General features: G+C 39.4%; 1 protein-coding gene across 2 annotated transcripts in view; it reads left to right on the top strand.

The window, feature by feature from the left end:
* The window catches only part of zgc:153039 (uncharacterized protein LOC767698 homolog), a 205,526-nt gene that overhangs the window by 133,773 nt on the left and 50,296 nt on the right, over positions 1-21,457 (top strand). For both annotated transcript variants that reach the window (XM_034167797.1, XM_034167798.1), the window contains exon 9: positions 2,019-2,143. In XM_034167797.1, the coding sequence (XP_034023688.1) occupies positions 2,019-2,143 (125 nt within the window). The remainder of the gene's footprint in view (positions 1-2,018; positions 2,144-21,457) is intronic.

The raw sequence follows: 21,457 nt of genomic DNA, 5'->3' as shown, positions 1-21,457 counted from the left end.
CCTAATCACCAAAATGTGCACTATGCAGTTTCTCCATTCACCCCCACTGAAGCCTTTGAATGTTTGATATCATGGGCGTCATGGTGGCTTTCCTCAGTTGTCTCCCTCTTGCACAGTCACTCTGGAACTTTTCTACAACCACAATTCCAGTGAAGTTGGGACGTTGTGTAAAATGTAAATAACAACAGAATATGATTTGCAAATCCTCTTCAACCTATATTCATTTGAATACACGACAAAGACAAGATATTTAATGTTCAAGCTGATAAACTTTATTGTTTTTGTGCAAATATTTCCTCATTTTGAAATGGATGCCTGCAACATATTTCAAAAAAATCTGGGACAGTGGTATGTTTACCACTGTGTTACATCATCTTTCCTTCTAACAACACTCAGTAAGTGCTTGGGAACCGAGGACACTCGTTGAAGCTTTGAAGGTGGAATTCTTTCCCATTGCTTGATGTATGACTTCAGTTGTTCAGCATTTGCCTCCGTTGTTGTATTTTGTGCTTCATAATGTACCACATTTTCAATGGGCGACAGGTCTGGACTGTAGGCAGGCCAATCTAGTACCCGCATTCTTTTAATACGAAGCCATGCTGTTGTAACGTGCAGAATGTGGCTTGGCATTGTCTTGCTAAAATAAGCAGGGACGTCCCTGAAAAAGACATTGCTTGGATGGCAGCATGTGTATCTCCAAAACCTGGATGTACCTTTCAGCATTGATGGTGCCATCAGAGATGTGTAAGTCCCTATGGTCCATGCCATGGGGACTAACACACCTCCATACCATCACAGATGCTGGCTTTTGAACTTAGTGCTGGTAAAAATCTGGATAGTCGTTTTCCTCTTTTGTCCAGAGGACACGACATCCATGAGTTCCAATAACAATTTGAAATGTGGACTCTTCAGACCACAGCACACTGTTCCACTTTGCGTCTGTCCATTTCAAATGAGCTCGGGTCCAGAGAAGTCGGTGGCATTTCTGGATGTTGTTGATGTACGGCTTTCGCTTTGCATGGCAGAGTTTTAACTTGCACTTGTAGATGTAGCGATGAACTGTGTTAACTGACAGTGGTTTTCTAAAGTGTTCCTGAGCCGACGCGGTAAAATCCTTTACACAATGATGTTTGATTTTAATGCAGTGCCGCCTGAGGGATTGAAGATCACTGATTATATTATGGTCTGCAGATGATAGAATCCCTAAATTCCTTGCAATTGAATGTTGAGACACATTGTTCTTAAACTGTTGGACTATTTTTTCACGCAGTCGTTCACAAGATGGTGATCCTCACCCCTTCTTTGCTTGTGAACGGCTGAGAGTTTTGGGGATGCTCCTTTTATACCCAATCATGAGTGTCTTCAGTTCCCAAATGCTTATTGAGTGTTGTTAGAAGAAAAGGTGATGTAACACAGTGGTAAACATATCACTGTCCCAGGTTTTTTGAAACGTGTTGCATTTCAAAATGAGCAAATATTTGCACAAAACAATAAAGTTTATCAGTTTGAACATTAAATAATTTGTCTTTGTGGTGTATGTAATTCAATATAGGTTGAAGACGATTTGCAAATCATTGTATTCTGTTTTCATTTACATTTTACACAACATCCCAACTTCACTGGAATTGGTGATTGTAAGTTCATGTATCAGTATACTGACATGACAAAGAAAAAACAAACAAAAAACAACCAGTGATTCGGTTGTGTTATATACAATAAACTGCACCCAAACCATTTATTTTGGGTTTGAGATTTTTATTTAATTTCTATGGTGTTGCAGAAGTTTGCTTCAACTGTCATGTTAGACATTTTTAATGTAGAGCAGCCTGATTTGTTTTTTTTTTTATTCCTTTTAATCGCTTAATTAACATACAATACAGTAGCATACAAACATGTAGCCATGTGTGACCTTAACATATGAGGAAGTCTTGCAAAAAAGAAAAAAATGTGTCAATTTAGTTGTCTCCACATTTGGAATCTTAATCTGTCTTCTCCTTTGTTTGGCTCTTTATTTGTAGCTGGTGCTGTTTTCAGGGAAGCTCAACACCATAGCCAGTATTGTGACCATTTTCTTCCTGCTGGTCTATGCGGCTGTGGACTTGGCTTGCCTCGCTCTGGAATGGGCCTCTGCACCTAATTTCAGGTACCACATGCACACATGCAGTTTGCATCTTATTCACCACCAAAGTCTGCGCTCACATTCCAAACGTGACACTCTGGGATACGATTGCAGCACTTTCTACGTTTTCTCATCTTCTTTTTTTTTCTTTTTGCTTTTGTTGTTGCATACTGAATGCAGGTGGGAGGGGGGCGGTGATTGTGTCCTGCTCACTGCTGTGGAAACAGTGTGCTAATTAAAAGACATAAAACTGGCCACCGCTCCTAGCCGGCCGTATTGAAGAGAGAGGGATAATAAAGGTGGGGGGCAGCCTGAACTGAATGTTGAAGTAGCAGTGCGTGGAGATGCTTAGTGATTTAAATTTACAGTGTTTGTGCGTGTGCATCGGTGTGTGCCGTGTGTACTCCAAGGACACGGCTCAGCACATTCCATCATCAATACGCATTTAATTCATTCTGCAACTTATTATGAATTATTTCTCATTTTGTGTGTGAAGTGGAGATGCTGTCATATAAATCTGCACTATCTGTAATTTATAAAAGTACTGTACGTCTCCAAGTACAATGACCTGTATTGTTTATGCGAAGACATACGTACCTTCCTTGATTAAATCCCTGCGCTGGCTCTGCAGTCTGTTTTTAACATAACCACTGCAGTTTTTATTTGTTATGGAGTGCAGAAACAGCTTAAACACCAGACATCATTTTATTGTTATGACAGAGTGTCTGCAGAGCAGCGCTCGCTGTTATGAATTTCTCTGCAGTGATGATTGGATATGAATCGCAGGACGTGACAACATTTGCAGTTTCTCTTATCAAGGGCACATCAGTCGTATCTTTTAGAAATCAGAATACAGCCAGTGTTCTGTGTAAACGTACTATTATAAGGTACATCCAGAAAACAACAAGGTAATTTCCTAGGCTTGGGAAAGGCCTAGGCATGTACCTTCTAAAATGCAGAGTAGAAAGGTAAGTGAATGAGTCCATCCCCTTCAGGTGGGCAAATTAAAACATGCAACATAAGTAGAGCCCAACCATTGTATTTTTTGGCTGATAATATCAGCCATTATGATCCTTTTGCGAACATTGGTATCTGCTTTATTTTTGCTGATATCAAAACTTTTATTTTACATAATAAGCAATGCAGAAACACACTTTGGCTGTTGGTAGTGATGTCATTATATAGTTTGTCCAACACAGGGAACACCAACAGCATTGTTTACAAGCATGACTGGGAACCCTCATCACCCCTTGGTCACACTGGCTACAGGCGATGGAGGCAATGCCAGTAGCTGCCATTCATTTTCAATCAGAGCGATTGTAATCACAAAAGTGTCTGCTATGCCACCAGCTAGGTAGGATAAAAATAGACAATAATTTGTTGTAATGTGACACAGCGACGACCAATCTGAGTGAAGGCAGCGTGAGAAAGTTGTATGCAAAAGTTTGGGCACCCCTGATAATTTTCCTGATTTTCCTTTATAAATCATTGGTTGTCTAGATCAGAAATTTCAGTTAAATATATCATATAGCACATGAACACACTGATATTTGAGAAGCGAAATGAAGTTTCTAATATTTACAGAAAGTGTGCTATAATAATTGAAACAAAATTGAGCAGGTGGATAAGTTTGGGCACCCTTGTCATTTTATTGATTTGAATACATTTAGCAATAATTATTGGAACACAAAATTGGTTTGGTAAGCTCATTGACCCTTGACCTCCTTACACAGGTGAATCCAATCATGAGAAAGGGTATTTAAGGTGGCCATTTGCAAATGTTTTCCCTCTTTGCATCTCTTCTAATGAATGGCAACATGGGAGCCTCTAAACAACTCTCAAATGACCTGAAAACAGATTGTTCAACATCATGGTTTAGGGGAAGGATACAAAAAGCTATCTCAGAGATTTCAGCTGATTTCAGCTGTCAGTTTCCACTGTGATGAAACTGACAGCTGAAAAATCTCAGATAAGCTGAAGCAAATGATGGTGAGACCAGTCATAGTCAACCCACAGACCTGCTCCAAAGACCTAAACATGATCTTGCTGCAGATAGTGTCTCTGTGCATTGTTCAACTATACAGCACACTTTGCACAAAGAGATGCTGTATGATGCTATAATGTAGAGGAAGCTTTTTTTGTGTACATGCCATAAACAGAGTTACATGAGGTATGCTAAAGCACATTTGGGCAAGCCAGCTTCATTTTGGAATAAGGTGCTGTGGACTGATGAAACTAAAATTGAGTTATTTGGACATAACAAGGGGTGAAAATCTACTAAGACATTCTTGCAGAGGAACAAGTACAATGTTCTGGAATTACCATCTCAGTCCCCAGACCTGAATATTATTGAAAATCTGTGCTTTAAGTGGGCTGTCCGTGCTCAGAAACCAGCAAACCTGAGATGTTTTGTAAAGAAGAATGGTCCAAAATACCTTCAACCAGAAGCCTTTAGAGGCTGTTATTTTTGCAAAAGGAGGATCTACTAAATATTGATGTATTTTGCTGTTGGGGTGCCCAAACTTATGCACCTGCCTAATTTTGTTTACAGATTTATTGCACACTTTCTGTAAATCCTATAAACTTCATTTCACTTTTCAAATATCACTCTGTTTGTCTGCTCTATGATATATTTAACCATAATTGCTGATCCAAACAACTAATGATTTATAAAGGAAAATCATGAAAATTATCAGCGGTGCCCAAACTTTTGCATACAACTGTATATGTTGGTTGCTGTAGGTTATAATTTTTTTTTATAAATTCATGTTTAAATGGTAAAACATCACGCTTAAACTACATTTCTTTGTCATAGTTTGATAATGTCAAGGTTTGTCAAACCTTTGTCAAGGTTTGATAATGAAATGTTAGGGCTCACTGGTTTGTTTATGTATACAAGGTCTGTCAATAAAGTATAGGTCCTTTTTATTTTTTTCAAAAACTATATGGATTTCATTCATATGTTTTTACGTCAGACATGCTTGAACCCTCGTGCGCATGCGTGAGTTTTTCCACGCCTGTCGGTGACGTCATTCGCCTGTGAGCATGCCTTGTGGGAGGTGTGGTCCAGCCGCCTCGTCGGAATTCCTTTGTCTGAGAAGTTGCTGAGAGACTGGCGCTTTGTTTGATCAAAATTTTTTCAAAACCTGTGAGGCACATCGAAGTGGACACGGTTCGAAAAATTCAGCTGTTTTTTGGTGAAAATTTTAACGGCTGATGAGAGATTTTGAGGTGATACTGTCGCTTTAAGGACTTCCCCTAATTTTGTTGGTTTGAAACCAAGATTTTGCTCCTTTACTAGTGTGCTTGGGGTCATTGTCTTGTTGAAACACCCATTTCAAGGGCATGTCCTCTTCAGCATAAGGCAACATGAACTCTTCAAGTATTTTGTATTTTGACATATCCAAACTGATCCATGATACCTGGTATGGGATATATAGACCCAACACCATAGTAGGAGAAACATGCCCATTTCATGATGCTTGCACCACTTGCTTCACTGTCTTCACTGTGAACTGTGGCTTGAATTCAGAGTTTGGGGGTCGTCTCACAAACTGTCTGTGGCCCTTGGACCCAAAAAGAATACTTTTACTCTCATCAGTCCACAAAATATTCCTCCATTTCTCTTTAGGCCAGTTGATGTGTTCTTTGGCAAATTGTAACCTCTTCTGCACATGTCTTTTGTTTAACAGAGGGACTTTGCGGGGGATTCTTGCAAATATATTAGCTTCACACAGGCATCTTCTGTCACAGCACTTACAGGTAACTCCAGACTGTCTTTGATCATCCTGAAGCTGATCAGTGGGTGAGCCTTTGCCATTCTGGTTATTCTTCTCTCCATTTTGATGGTTGTTTTCCGTTTTCTTCCAGGCATTGCTGGTTTTTTTTTGTCCATTTTAAAGCATTGGAGATCATTGTAGATGAACAGCCTATAATTTTTTGCACCTGCGTATAAGTTTTCCCCTCTCCAATCAACTTTTTAATCAAACTACGCTGTTCTTCTGAACAATGTCTTGAACGTCCCATTTTCCTCAGGCTTTCAAAGAGAAAAGCATGTTCAACAGGTGCTGGCTTCATCCTTAAATAGAGGACACCTGATTCACACCTGTTTGTTCCATAAAACTGACAAACTCACTTACTGAATGCCACACTACTATTATTGTGAACACTCCCTTTTCTACTTTTTTTTTTTTTTTTACTAATAGCCCAATTTCATAGCCTTAATAGTGTGCATATCATGAATGCTTGGTCTTGTTGGATTTGTGAGAATCTACTGAATCTACTGATACCTTGTTTTCCATATAACAATAAGAAATATACTCAAAACCTGGATTAATCTTTTTAGTCACGTAGCACTACTATTATTCTGAACACTACTGTACTACTATCACCAGTCACCTTCAGATGTGTAGTAGTAATGACAGTATATCACGAGCACTGTGGGCAAAGAAAAAAAATGGTGGAGGGAGGAAAAAAAAAATCTAATTTTACGAGCAACGTATTTCTCTTTCTTTGTCTGTCAGAAACAGGCAACATGATATGTACAGCAACGGTGAATTGAAAACAATAGCTATTAAACAAGATAAAACAAATAAAACAATAAAAAAAAATAACAGCCAAAAACAAACAAACAAAACATTTCCCACATTTCCCTTCACTGCTCCACCTGTGAAATTTGATAACACACGAAGTGGTTGAAGATGTCAACTACTTGGTAAAATTGTACAGAACACTAGTTAATTCAAGTAGTTCTGTTATATTCGTAGTTGACAGTTGTCCTGTAAGAGGATATCCTCATGAAATATTTGAAGTAAAAAAAAAAGTTAAAATAAATTTGTACATATCCCTCATATTCATCAGCTGCGACTCTGTGACAGAAAGCAAGATTGCAGATCTTTTAACCCCCCCTCCCCCGGCCCAAAAAGGCCTAAATTGTTCTTCTTGTGGCACCTTGACACTTGCATGAATTTTGGCTCCGCACTGCCGCCTAATTCGTCGTACCAATGCGTATCATTAGATGGTACGCACCTTGACACTTGTACGAATTTGATCTCTGCACTGGCACGGAATCTTGCGTGTCAATGAGTAAAGTCAGTATAAACTGTGCGTAAACCGTGTGCGCATTGACACACAGTGACGTAGTGAACGCAGTGTTTGTGAATAGGTTGCACAATGTTCATGGTTAGTTCACGCAAGTGCCATGAAATTTATGTGCGCCAGAAATTTTGAACATTTCAAAATCTTCTTTGCACACTGGCATGCACCCATGCACACTTCACAGACAATTTACGACGAGTTTACTTATTTACACACTAACTTACACGCCAGTACGGGGATCAAATTCATGTAAGTGTCAAGGCACCTTCATTTTTTTTATCATTATTCTAAGCCTAAACCGAATGCTTGCTTCTGACTTCATGCGAAAATGTGCAACACATATGCTTATCTAAAGGAATATGTGAGAAATATCGCATTTATGCTTGTTCGTACTTTTCATATTTTATATGAAAAGAGATGTGAGAATACTTTGCCTCCATTGTTGTACTTTGACATATTTTAAGCACACATTTGTAAAAAAAAAAAAAAAGTTGTATCCATACAAACCGATGACCAGCAGTAATCTACAGCCTGCATCAGTACATTTCTTTTAGACCGTCTTATAAAATAGTGAAAATTGGGGGTGCAGATTTGAGCTGTGAGTAAGAGAGTGTATAAATAAGTTATTGTATACTGTGACCACTATTTCCTTTGGTGCCTTCCATGTACGTACACTGCTGCACTGCTATCTGCTCATGGCTTGTTATCACTGTGTGACCGCTGGCAAAGGCTGCAGGACACAAAGTTTGTGGGGAAACTTTGCTTACCGTCGTGCTCTCCTCTGTCCGTCAGCTCAGAGACTGCAGCCCCCCGAAGCTGATAAGACGGCTCACTGTCTGGCCGGCCGCCTGCTTTGGAGCTCCCTCCCCTGACTTGTTAATTCTGTTAGTTCATTGTTGCCGCGTCACGGGGGAAATTTTAACGGCAGTTGTTTTTGTGTTTATTGGTTTATTCCCTCCCAACCCCTGTTTTGGTTGCGCTCCCTGTTTCTTTCAATCCTCTCGCATTCTGGCTGTCTCCCACATCTCTTTCCAGGCGAAAAGAATTAAAAGCCATTTAGCACCGTCTCTCCCCCCAGGGAGCTGCTCTGTAATTAGCATAACTAATTTAGCAGAAATATTTCCTTTTGCCTTAAATTTTGTGTTGTGCAGGGGTGGGGAGAGATTGAAATTATGATGTAGCTGAAAAGATGTCTGCTTGTTAAGTGTGTTTGTGTTTGGAGGCAGGAGAGTGAAGGTATGCAATTTGCAGATGGGATTTTGTTGTTCAGAGATCTGAGTCATACTGGGTGACTCTTTTTTTTTTTTTTTTTTTTTTAACAGCCATTGGTGCATGAACACATCTGTGTCTTGGTGTTTCTTTTTTGGTGTATTTTGCATGAGGAGGCTTCTGTTGGCAGCATTTTTAACAGTTGTGGCTTCAGCTGTGTAGACCGTTCCTCAGGGGGGTGCTGGATCGTGCGCATGCACACATACATACTGACTGGTCAGGGCACTGATGCCAAAGGATGCCCCCTTTTCCCCCAGCACACACTTATAGGGTTGGTGTGATGACCGTCAGTCTGACTAGGCGCGGAAAAGCAACATACTCATTTACTCATTAGACTTTTACCAGCTCAGTGCCATCTGAGGTCCAGATTGTAGTTAATACTGTTGCATTCTCTACAGCCACCTTGACTGTTTGTAATAATGTGTGAAAATGACCATCTGAGCCATTTGCTGGAAAAAACAAAATGTTCGCCCTTTGCTGTGCTTGTCCTTCATCCAAATGCTTTGAGTTAGTGATTCGATTGGACGGGGTTATTAAGTGAGATTGGAATATATAAAAATCCAGATGGATCGTGAACTGCACGTGCATGGGTGAGAAGGGGAGAGGTTGTTAGAAAATCGTTATCTGGTAATGGGAGGGTTTGACTTGATGATGGTTGAGAGTAAAGGTGCCTGCTTCTGTTTAAATTCAGACCTTGGTCATTTGGTTTGTTGTTAGGTCTTACATCGGTTATTTTCAACAGTTCCCGCAGTGGTATTGTTGTATATAAAGTTGTGTTAAAATTGATCCAGTGTTGTTCTTTTCTGTATGCTGTTCTAGGTATATTGATGTGTACACCATCTCATCTGGGATTGGCCATGTCACGCTACATTAAGGCTGTTGTTGAGCCAATACTCAGCAGAATTTGAGATCAACCTTCAATATTGTTGATCTTACATCTTTTTTCAGAGCTAACACTTATTACACTCTATTGAACTTGAGTTAATGCTCTGAGTGTATAATGCCCTACGATAGACCAGTAGCCTGTGTAGGGTGTACCCCACCTATTAACCAATTCTAGACCCCTTTGTCCCTAAACTCAATCACGTGGGTTTAGAAAATGAATGAATGAATGAATGAATAATCTGTTGTTTGTTAATTGATTTATATTAAGTCATCGCACCCTGAGGTCAAGTTTGCCATACATAGTAATTTCCCAGAATGAACCTTCCAGTTTTTACCTGAAGGCATCAAATATGGCCATGTGGGTATTGTGAAGGCTTTGCATCTACTCGTCCACCCATCTATCCATGCTCAGCATAAGTCCAGTCCTATTACTGCCAGAGGCTTCAAATTTACAAGAAACATTCTTGGGGTACAGACCTTGGACAAGTTCAAAGATGGCTAACCTGGACCTATTCAGAGGAGAGCTGCACCGTGGCATCAGTGGCTAGTCTTTCCAAAACCGATTCGTTTTGCATGTTTATATGCACATTTCTCCTATATTATGTAAAAGCTAGCGGAAAATAAGCACTTCTAAAACTGAAAACACTGTTTTTGGAACGCAGTAACATCTCTGAACTAATTTACAACACATTTCGCGGATGCTAGCATGATGACGTCACAGGCTGATAGCTAGCTGCAAAACTGTTTTATTTGCGTGTAAATATAACATCTTTTTCATATATTATGTAAATGCTAGCGAGAAATAAACACTTATAAAACTGAAAACACTGTTTTTGTAACCCGATAACACCTCTGCAGTCATTTACAAGACATTTTGTGGATGTTAGTTTGCATGCTAACTTCTTCTAACTCAGAGCTAACTTCCAATGGAGTTTAATTTGTCTCAGTACCTGAAAATGCATATAGAGGGTGATCTCTATATATTGATTAGCACAATGTGAACAAATGATGATTTGATTTGAACATATACAAATTGTTCGTAAGACAATAGGATCTTTCTAATTCATTAAACAACTACAAATTATAAAGAACACAATGCTCATAATTGAAAGCCTTTGTTACACTGCATTTTAAGAATACTGTCAAGTTGTGAAAATTACACTGTTGAAACAAGTTGAAATACTCAGCTCTTTATTTTGACACAGTTTGGAAATTGATTGACACATTCATCTGCATTTTATAGCAGGAAAAAAGTATGTTTCATGTTTTCTAACACAGCAGAAAGGTTCACAAACTGCTAAATGGTAATGTCAAGTGTGAAATATGAAGTAAATGGGATGAAACCTGAGCATTCGTGGTGTCCTTTAAGGTCAGGCCTCTGCTGGTCAGACCTGAGTGCAGTTTGCACGTTGAGACGCACTGCCTCACACACTCACTCACCTCTCATTGAATGTGGCAGCCTCTCCATGCGACTCTGTCTCCATATGTGCAGGGAGAGTTTCTGATCGCATTTGCCCTGGATAGGATTATGACGTGATTTTTGGCTAAAGGCCAGGTCTGCTCTCTCCATCTCCATCGCTCTTTATTTCTTTTACTTTTTTTATGTCTCCAAGGACTCTATTGGTGACAATTATTTCAGGGTGGTTTTGCTGTGTCAGCAAAGTGACATCAGCCGTCGGGGAATAAGAGACAAGAGAAGGGTTGAGAGAGAGGTGATTGTGTAGAGGGGCCATTGCTTGATGATAGGGGGACGAAAGAGACAAAGGAAATGGGTGGGTGAGCTTTTACTGTAATTACAACGCATCTCCAATGGGATGGAGAATAAAGGATAGAGAACTGTGGGAGCCACTGTACAAAGCACTGGAGAGGAGAAAAATATCTATATTGAGGCAATGATTTGTTCCATAAAGTACTAAAAATGTTATTGTGTGCGCACAAATTGCAACTTGTTCCCTTGTTTTTATTACTTCATTCCCACATTATAATTCCTGGGCACAAGATACAATTCCTTTATTTATTTATTTCATTTATATGGTGCCAAATCACAACAAAGTTACCTCAAGGTGCTTCACACAAGCAAGGTCTAACCTTACCAACCCCCAGAGCAAGCACACAGGTGACAGTGGTAAGGAAAAACTCCCTCTGATGATTTGAGGAACAAAACCTCAAGCAGACCAGACTCAAAGGGGTGACCCACTGCCTGGGCCATGCTATCGACACAATTTACAAAAGGAATTTCCAGGAAATTTTGCCGGTTCACAGGATGGGAGGGTTACAGAAGTAGACACCACTTCCATCTCTGGATGGAGCCGCACCTCAAACAGAGAGAAACAGAATTAGGCACCGGAAAGACAACAAATACAGTATAATTTGTCAGCATTAAGCAACAAGAAAAACAGAAGAAACACTAAGGTGATCGCCAGCCGCTAGCCCTAAGCTTCACGAAAACACCCAGATGTTAATTAAATCCTCAGCACAAGATACAATTCCTTCCCAAATTCTCCCAAAGTTGTGTCCTCAGCTGATAAAAATTCTGCGCTACCAAAGCTTCCTCTAGCATTCTCAGCTGTGTGGATTTTGTAGAGTGCCTGTCATTTTCAGCTCTGTAAAAAACACTTTGGTGGGTACAGCATAGCCTGATGACTTAAAGTGCTAAAAAGAGTTTTATGCCGATAGATGTCACTCTTCCACCTACATCGCAGACCAAAACACTGGTGTTTTGGAACTGGTGTTCCTTGAGTAATTGGTGATTGGTGTTCCTTTCAGTAATGTCAAGGCAGGGCCGGCCCAAGCCTTTATGGGGCCTTAAGCAGAATTTCATTTGGGGGCCCCCCTACCATCACCTCAGCACCAGATGCCTCATTATTCCATAGGTTACACTGTTATGTGTGTAACACCCACAATCATTAGCATTATTTGTAATTGTCTTACATCATACAGGTGTCATTCTTGTTTTTAACCTTAAAGGGGTAGCAAACTCATAAATATGTTTTAATTAACTTCTACATACAGCGTGATGTATAAGTATGGCTCATTAATTTATAAGAGCTCATAAGACTTGTTCTTCTTTCTGCTCCTTTTCATTCTGGTATTGTGGTGCTTTTGTTTTTTGCTTTTCTGTTTTTCTTTTAAATGAATGAAATAAATATAAAAAAAAAAATAAAAAAAAAATTTAACTATTTGAAAGTAACATCAGCAGGCAGGAGACTGCATTTATAGTAAACACGTTAAATAGTTTAATTTCTTTCAGATGTGCAATGGTGTGCAAAATGTTCAATATCCAAATACAAAATAGAATCAAATGATATTCACATTATCTTACAGAAAAATAAAGTTGTAATCAAAATTAAATACTTAAATAATAAATACAATACTTAAATAATCTCCAAAATTAACATAGAAATCCACAACATAACAGCAATGTGTGTGCATAGCAATGCACAAACATTGCACTGGGGGCTATTGCTTTAACTTTGGCCTGCAAACCACTGAGAGCTGAGCTACTTTTCCCCACCTTTTGCACCAAATTAATCTGAGGAGTTGATCTGCCCTGCTGTTTAACTCTAAGTTTTTCTTCGTAAGGAAGACTATCAAATGGCTTCACTAAAATCCGGTCCACAACATTCAAATTGTCTGCCATTATGTGCAACTTGCTACCTAGCTAGCTCGCTAGCTGGCACTGGCGCGAGGCTAGTGTGAAGTTTGTCCGCCTGTGAGTGCTTTGTGATGGTGGAGGAGCTCAGCAGCACCCGCTGCTCGGTAGGGACAGAAACTGCGATAGAAGTCAGAAAGAGTGATAGAAGTCAGTCTCCAAACACAAGCAGCTACAAAAAAAAAACACCAGAAATAGAAGCTCGATTTGTCGCTAGTCGTTTTTAACAAGGAAAATGCCGCTAAGAGGATTAGAAAAGTCTCCGGTTCAACTCAGAACAGAATGAAAATGCTCCCACGGATGTTTACACCAAAAGATCGCTGATTCGCTCATTTCGCTGTCAATCAAAAAGGGATTCAGCCTCAGACAGATCATCCAATCATCATGCAGAAGCTGAGCGTCCAGGCCAGCCGAGGCCAGCCCACTGCCCCATAGACCCCCAGACACGCTGAGCGTCCGATGGGCGGGACAAAGCCCAGCATTTATCCAATGACTCGTCTCGTTTCGCTGCATGCTTTGTGTCGCTATTGAAGTGTGTGGACTGTTTAAAGCACTGTGAAGCTGCGGGTTTGAGTGAGAGGAAAGCCACGTCGTTACCAGTGATAAGAAGCTGATTCTGAACAAAAGTTGAGCACGTTGTAGCACATATTTAGTCAATGACATGTACACACAACAGTATATATTTGATCACTTATTTTTTGACATTTTAGGGGAAGCTGAGCTTCCCTTGCAGTCTTAGAGCAATCGCCTCTGACATTAAGACACCTAGCACTTTACACTAAACAAATGGAGCATTTCGCAAATAATGACAACAAAAATTGTAATATTGGACATGCAAACCTACCTTTGTCTTGTTTTTTCTCGTGCTCCAACTTCTTTTTTCTTTTCTCCGCTCCAGAGGGATAATTTCTTTTCTGAGACATGACTTGCACTCACTTCTTTCCTCACGATTAGTCATCGACCACCTGACCCAAGCGGTGCATCTAAATTTGCCCAACGGTGGCAGCAGCCAACAGGAGGCATCAGTTAACCTAGTATTGGTATTTTGTCAAAATGAATTTATTTTTTTCGGGTGTAATACAATTTCGTTTAAATTATTCAATATTATTTTAATTTCATGTATATATTTACTTTTTTACCACAACGTCTCGGTGCTCTCGGGGCCCCCTGGTGGCGTGGAGGCCCTAAGCGATCGCGTAGTTGGCGTATGCCTTGGGCCGGCTCTGTGTCAAGGAGAAGGAGCGCCAGTGTTTTAGTCTGTGATGTTGGTGGTAATATGACATCTATTGGCACAAAACTATTTTTAGCACTTTGAAAAATGGTTTCTTAGAGGGAGCAATTTCTGACCGCTGTCTGCCATCTTGAATGTACACTATATCAAGTAGTTGTAGCAGCCTTGGCAGTAGCAAATTGCAACATCCAGGGGGTACGAGTAGATTCTCATCCACTTCATGCTGTAGTATCTGGAGATGGGTGCCAGCTTGGTGGACCACCTTTAAAATAAAAATAGAAAGGGTGCCTTTAATTCAGAGGCCTAGTCACTATTCCACTAAACTCCCCTGCTTTCATATATATGTAGGTACACTGTCTTGCTCCAACTGACTTTATTGCCCTTCTGTCCAGAGTATTTCTCCACTTCTCCAGGCTGGTTGCATCCTGTTCACTACCAAATTGACTGTTTTTCTATAGTGTGTTTCCATCTGCATCAAAAGCTCAGACTGCTTTACAGTGATACCTCACATTTACCCCTTCACACACACACACACACATATATACACACCAATGTCAGTGTGTTGCCAGCAGCACCATTCTGTTAACAGAATGATGCTGCTGGCAACACAGTCAACAGAGGTAACTGTAAGATGTTTCACTGAACTGTAATGGCAAGAAAATTTGGTTTACATGTAAAGAATTTGGAGCATCATTACATCTGTCACTGTACGTTATAAGCTAGTTGTTAGGTGTTTGTTGGTGAAATTGCTGAAGCATTTGTTGACATTTTGTCAGCACGTTTCCACCAGACGCAAACATGCTATATGGACTTGAGGCCTAAAGAAATCTTTCTGCATGAGAACACACCACACATTCAAATATAAGTTCTTCCAATTTTCGCAACCAGATCACATCTACTCTCTGTCAGGCGGCACAGGACTGGTGTCATTTTTTTTTTAAGAAATATTGTGGATTATTGTTCAATTTTTCAGATATGCAGCCTGTTAACGGATGTGAACGCATTTCAATGGAAGATGACAGTCAGTCATTTGAATTGCATTGTGTAATTACAGCGGAAACTATTATAATGACTCTTTATCCACTGGGTTGCAGTTATTGAAGGGAAATTGGGGTCAATTACATGGGCTTCAAAAATAGGAGCACTTACATCTGCTGTACAGCACCAAACACTACATCCCACCTCAACAAAGACACCATAGCAAGAACATATGTAGTTACATATTTTGACAGGTGTATATGTTTGATGGCGAATGGAACTTTTGCACACATTCATAGTGGAATGCACTCGGCTGCAGTGTGGCTAATTTTCTGTGTGTGGTGTTTGTTTTAATTGCTGTTGTCCCGCTGTTAACTCTTGATTTATTTATGCTTCCATGCAGCCACTCATTAGAAAACAGGCTTGTGTATGTGTGTGTTTTATGCAGAATTTGACTCATGGAAGTCATTATAAAAGTTTGAGATTCATTCAGACCTCACGTTTGGTTCTTCTAAATATTTCACTTTTACGCTGGCCAGTATTACATTCTTGAAATTGCTGATGATTGAAATATTTTATTATTTTCCTCTTGCCAGCCAGTAATTTATCCATTTAGTTGTCACCTCTGTTATAGTTGTGTACATGTCTGCTTCACCTTTGTGTGTGTGTGTGTGTGTGTGTGTGTGTGTGTGTGTGTGTGTGTGTGTGTGTGTGTGTGTGTGTGTGTGTGTGTGTGTGTGTGTGTGTGTGTGTGTGTGTGTGTGTGTGTGTGTGTGTGTGTCGGTCGCTGCCTTTGCTTCTGTCTACACCGATAACATCTGCTGACACATTGTATTAATTGGTTTACCTTTTTGGTTGTTTAGTGTGGCAGTACAACACAATCAGATAGTCAGAGCCTGAACTGCTGTTACTTTAATTACAAATCCGACCAGGAAAACAGGTTTTCACAAATCGTGCTATGCAAAACCAAAGCACAACAAAAATACAGCTTATGGTCAGTAAACCCTCAGTGATAAAGGTCCTGAACCTGACTGAATATAGCACATGGTCTACAGAGCATAATGCCAGTGCATTTGGTTCAGATCCAACTGTACATTGGTATTTGTGGCATGAAATTTCACTTAAAAATAGGGTGCAGTACACAAAGTAGTCACTTTGTGCATAAGATAATATGAATTTCCAAGAATAAGAATTTCCAACATGTCATAAGATAAGTATTCTTATCTTATACTGTGTTCATGACATGTTGGAAATTGGGAAATGACCATATATTGGACAAACCCTGTGTGACGTCACCCATAGGTTTTCTATAGAGACCCAGAAAAGCAATTTTGAATCTCAAAATTTCCTGTTCTTGGCGTTCCCATGTTGGCAGTGCTTACTCTGCCTGTGTCATGACTAACCCCTGTTTGATTGAAGAGACAGAGGCTGGGTAACACCACGTGTGACCTGGGTGGGAAGAATGAATCAGGAACACACCCATCATCTTACAGTTATCGACAGGCTCCGCTAACAGGCTGACCTCAGTTCAGGTGTTTATTAAATCATATTTTTGCCGACTGAGTGATGGTTCTCATCACAGTTTGCTTTGGTGTGGGCATTAAAAATTCAGACCTGTTTATTTCCTCAGTAATCGTGGATTAAATAGATGTAACAGATCAAGCTACCGAGAGTTGCTAATAGTGCTAATGGTGTTAGCATGTTTGTGTTAACATTAAATAACACAAAGATTTCACTTGATGCAAATGCTGCTGCAAAGACATCTTAGTTGGCCCATTAGGAGTCTTAACCACAAAACAAGTCATGTTATTACAGATATTTGTAATAAACCCCTCAAGAAACACGGTCCTCCACAGCGGCTAGTAGCTTCTGAGCGAGTGATGTTTGAGTCTGAACTCTCAGCTTAGCTAGCTGTCACTCATAGCAGCCACGCCCGTAATTATGCATAATTTTATGTCTTAAATAAGTGAGGAAAAAAATTAACCTCATACAGCTGTCACGGAGAGGAAACCATATATACCAAAACTTTTGTTTGTTTTTATTGTTTGTTTTTTTTTGGAATAGGATGCAAACGCGTTTATTTCTGCTCTAAGCACAGGTACACTTACTAGGATATAATGAAAGTTGGTGCTGCGTATTGAAATGATGGTTGTATTCTACTAATGGCACTGGTCCCGGTGTCGCAGACCAAATGGTCCACTCCTAAAAATTGGTCCGCCCTGCCTCCACTGCGCATGCGTCATTTCGGAGCTCAGCTGCTCATCTAAGACAGTCTCTTCACCCAAAGCGATCAAATGGATTAATGGGATTATTAACCTTCAGATGACAAGGTAAAACCTCTTAAATCATTCTAAAGTCAGTTTTAAGCAGAAACAAGGTAAAACTTGGTGAGGCTTTGAAATGACCGATGCGCAGTGAACGCATCAGTTAGCAGCTTGTGTAGCCGCAGCGCTCTGATAGCTTCCCCTGTCTTTTATCATGAAATAATGCTGAATTTATGTGGAAATGATTGTTGTACAAAAACTTCAGATATCTGGTGCTGAGATAGATGATGACTGGAGTGCACTTTTAAGCAGAAATGAGGTGATAATCTGTGAACTGTGGTTAATGATGCATGCGCAGTGAAAGCAGGGCAGACCGATTTTTAGGGGGGACTGTTTGGTTGGGGACACCGGCTGGTGTGCTGGTTTGTGCCGGGTGAAAGATTGGACCAAAGACTGAAAGAGTGCAATGTTTGTCCATCAACACGAATGATTACCTGAGAAATATCCATTTCATTCGAATTTTGAGAAAAAAAATGAATTTAATCCATTTTGGAATAAGACTGTAACATAAAATGGGAAAAGTGCAGTGCTGTGAACACTTTCTGGATCCACTGTATTTATCATTTTCAAGTTACCTCAGAAATTAATGAAATTCCCTCTGTGATGCTGAAAAATTGGTTTTCCAGACAACTGTTTCTCTCTTTATTTTGCAGAAATTACATTTATTTTTAGGGTTTGCTATTCATATCATTGTCAGAATATTACAGCAAACCTCTGCTGTCAACATTTGTTATCTTAACACTTGCCAAGCAGCATGTTTTGTTTGCCTTTTGTATTTGGCAAGTTGACCTTTTTCCATGCTATAAACATTTAGTATGAACTAAACATCAAACTTCAGCTCCCCTTTAAAAAGAAGAGGATCACAGGAAGATTTTATTTATTTATTTATTTTTAAAGTGAAATTGATAGTGTGGGAATAAGGTCAGTAAGTTGCAATATTCTAAGTGAAAACACTTTTCTTTCCTCTGGCTAGACTTTATTAATTCAGTATGAGTATGAGCTCTTTTTTTTTTTAAAACACCACTTCATTGGTTTTATCCATCCACATAGATGGATAACAGTGTTAGGAGAATCTTAATTTCATTGCACTTGCTTTTCCACTTAAATCCTCTGTGGTTTGTCAAATCCATCCTTCTAAAGCGCTGACATTTGTAAAGCCCATCATAAGAAGCATGGGATGGGAGCTTGCAGCAAAAAAAAAAAAAATTAGTACCATTATATTATTAGCAGTTTTCATCACCCACATACACTGCACAGGACTCTTATTATTATTAATATTGTTAGTATTGTTATTAACATGTGAGATTGCGGATTAGTCAAAAATGACATTAAATTAATTAAATTTTGACACAAATCTGTTGAAAGCTGTCAGAAGATCATTGTCTTCAGAGATCCAGGATGTTATCAGAATAACCGTTTGCAATATTATTGAACACTTTTCAATTAAACCTATTTGTTATAAATTCATAAATATAAAGTTATAAAGTCATAAATTCTTCTTAAATCAGAAGAATATCTGTAAAAACATGGAATTGTGGGACTTTGAAGATGGGAACATTAAATATCAAACATGTAAAAATGTAAAAGATATATAAAAACTGAGTCGTCACAGTATAAATCTTTTTGTGAATCAAGAGCGCAAAAGGAACGAAAGAGGAACAAAATGAAACAGAAGCTAACATTGATTTCCTGGCTTTAAATGAAACGTGCCTGGAGCCACTGCTAGAGCAGTGTGTTTGTGCATCCTTCTCTGCATTCCAGGACTCTGCGCTGGGACGGAGCTCTGTAGCGACTGAGTCCTGGACAAGCTGGAAGGTGAAGCGCGTGATCCGACCCACTGTGGAGATCTGTGCACATGTCAGTGGATCCACCTGCTCTGGTTGCTTATCCACAACAACAGAGGGATCATCTCCTTCATCATCAGAATCCTCACTTTATGGTTCAAATTCAAATTTATTAATTTATATAGCGCCAATTCATGACAAAATTGTCTCAAGGCGCTTCACAACATAAAAACAGTTAAAAATTTAAAACACAATAAAAACAACCATAAGAAAAACAGCAGTAAAAAAGTACAAGATTAAAAACACATGGTTCAGACATTTAAAATGCTGCATGCTCTGTCTTGCTCCAATTAAAAGAAAAACTGAAGCACTTGCTCAACATTCATAAGACGCTTCATTTTTACAAAACAAAAACAAAAAAGCTGCTGTATCACTGTATTAAGTTATTAAGCCATATATATTGATTTATAACAGAACACTGTCAAAAGGGGGAATAAAAATAAGTGTAAAGATGATTGAATATATCATCATAGCAGTAAATTGATCAGTCCATGTGACTGCTGTGCATTGACTCCCCATGTGCGGTTATTTGCACCAGCTGCAGCCTTCTGCCTTCCAGAACAGCTCTTATACAACCCCTGGCAAAAATTATGGAATCACCGGCCTCGGAGGATGTTCATTCAGTTGTTTAATTTTGTAGAAAAAAAGCAGATCACAGACATGACACAAAACCAAAGTCATTTCAAATGGCAACTTTCTGGCTTTAAGAAATACTATAAGAAATCAGGAAAAAAAATTGTGGCAGTTTTTAGACCAAGCAGAGGGAAAAAAAATATGGAATCACTCAATTCTGAGTAAAAAAAAAAGATGGAATCATGAAAAACAAAACAACGCTCCAACACATCACTAGTATTTTGTTGCACCACCTCTGGCTTTTATAACAGCTTGCAGTCTCTGAGGCATGGACTTAATGAGTGACAAACAGTACTCTTCATCAATCTGGCTCCAACTTTCTCTGATTGCTGTTGCCAGATCAGCTTTGCAAGTTGGAGCCTTGTCATGGACCATTTTCTTCAACTTCCACCAAAGATTTTCAATTGGATTAAGATCCGGACTATTTGCAGGCCATGACATTGACCCTATGTGTCTTTTTGCAAGGAATGTTTTCACAGTTTTTGCTCTATGGCAAGATGCATTATCATCTTGAAAAATGATTTCATCATCCCCAAACATCCTTTCAATTGATGGGATAAGAAAAGTGTCCAAAATATCAACGTAAACTTGTGCATTTATTGATGATGTAATGACAGCCATCTCCCCAGTGCCTTTACCTGACATGCAGCCCCATATCATCAATGACTGTGGAAATTTACATGTTCTGTTCAGGAAGTCATCTTTATAAATCTCATTGGAACGGCACCAAACAAAAGTTCCAGCATCATCACCTTGCCCAATGCAGATTCGAGATTCATCACTGAATATGACTTTCATCCAGTCATCCACAGTCCACGATTGCTTTTCCTTAGCCCATTGTAACCTTGTTTTTTTCTGTTTACGTGTTAATGATGGCTTTCGTTTAGCTTTTCTGTATGTAAATCCCATTTCCTTTAGGCGGTTTCTTACAGTTTGGTCACAGACGTTGACTCCAGTTTCCTCCCATTCGTTCCTCATTTGTTTTGTTGTGCATTTTCGATTTTTGAGGCATATTGCTTTAAGTTTTCTGTCTTGACGCTTTGATGTCTTCCTTGGTCTACCAGTATGTTTGCCTTTAACAACCTTCCCATGTTGTTAGTATTTGGTCCAGAGTTTAGACACAGCTGACTGTGAACAACCAACATCTTTTGCAACATTGCATGATGATTTACCCTCTTGTAAGAGTTTGATAATCCTCTCATTAGTTTCAATTGACATCTCTCGTGTTGGAGCCATGATTCATGTCAGTCCACTTGGTGCAACAGCTCTCCAAGGTGTGATCACTCCTTTTTAGATGCAGACTAACGAGCAGATCTGATTTGACGCAGGTGTTAGTTTTGGGGATGAAAATTTAGAGGGTGATTCCATAATTTATTCCTCAGAATTGAGTGAGTCCATATTTTTTTTTTTCCCTCTGCTTGGTCT

Source organism: Thalassophryne amazonica, chromosome 4 (genome assembly GCF_902500255.1).
Source record: "Thalassophryne amazonica chromosome 4, fThaAma1.1, whole genome shotgun sequence".
Classification (NCBI taxonomy): domain Eukaryota; kingdom Metazoa; phylum Chordata; class Actinopteri; order Batrachoidiformes; family Batrachoididae; genus Thalassophryne; species Thalassophryne amazonica.
The sequence above is the reverse complement of the archived record's forward strand: the minus strand, read 5'-3'. Positions and strand labels throughout refer to the sequence as shown.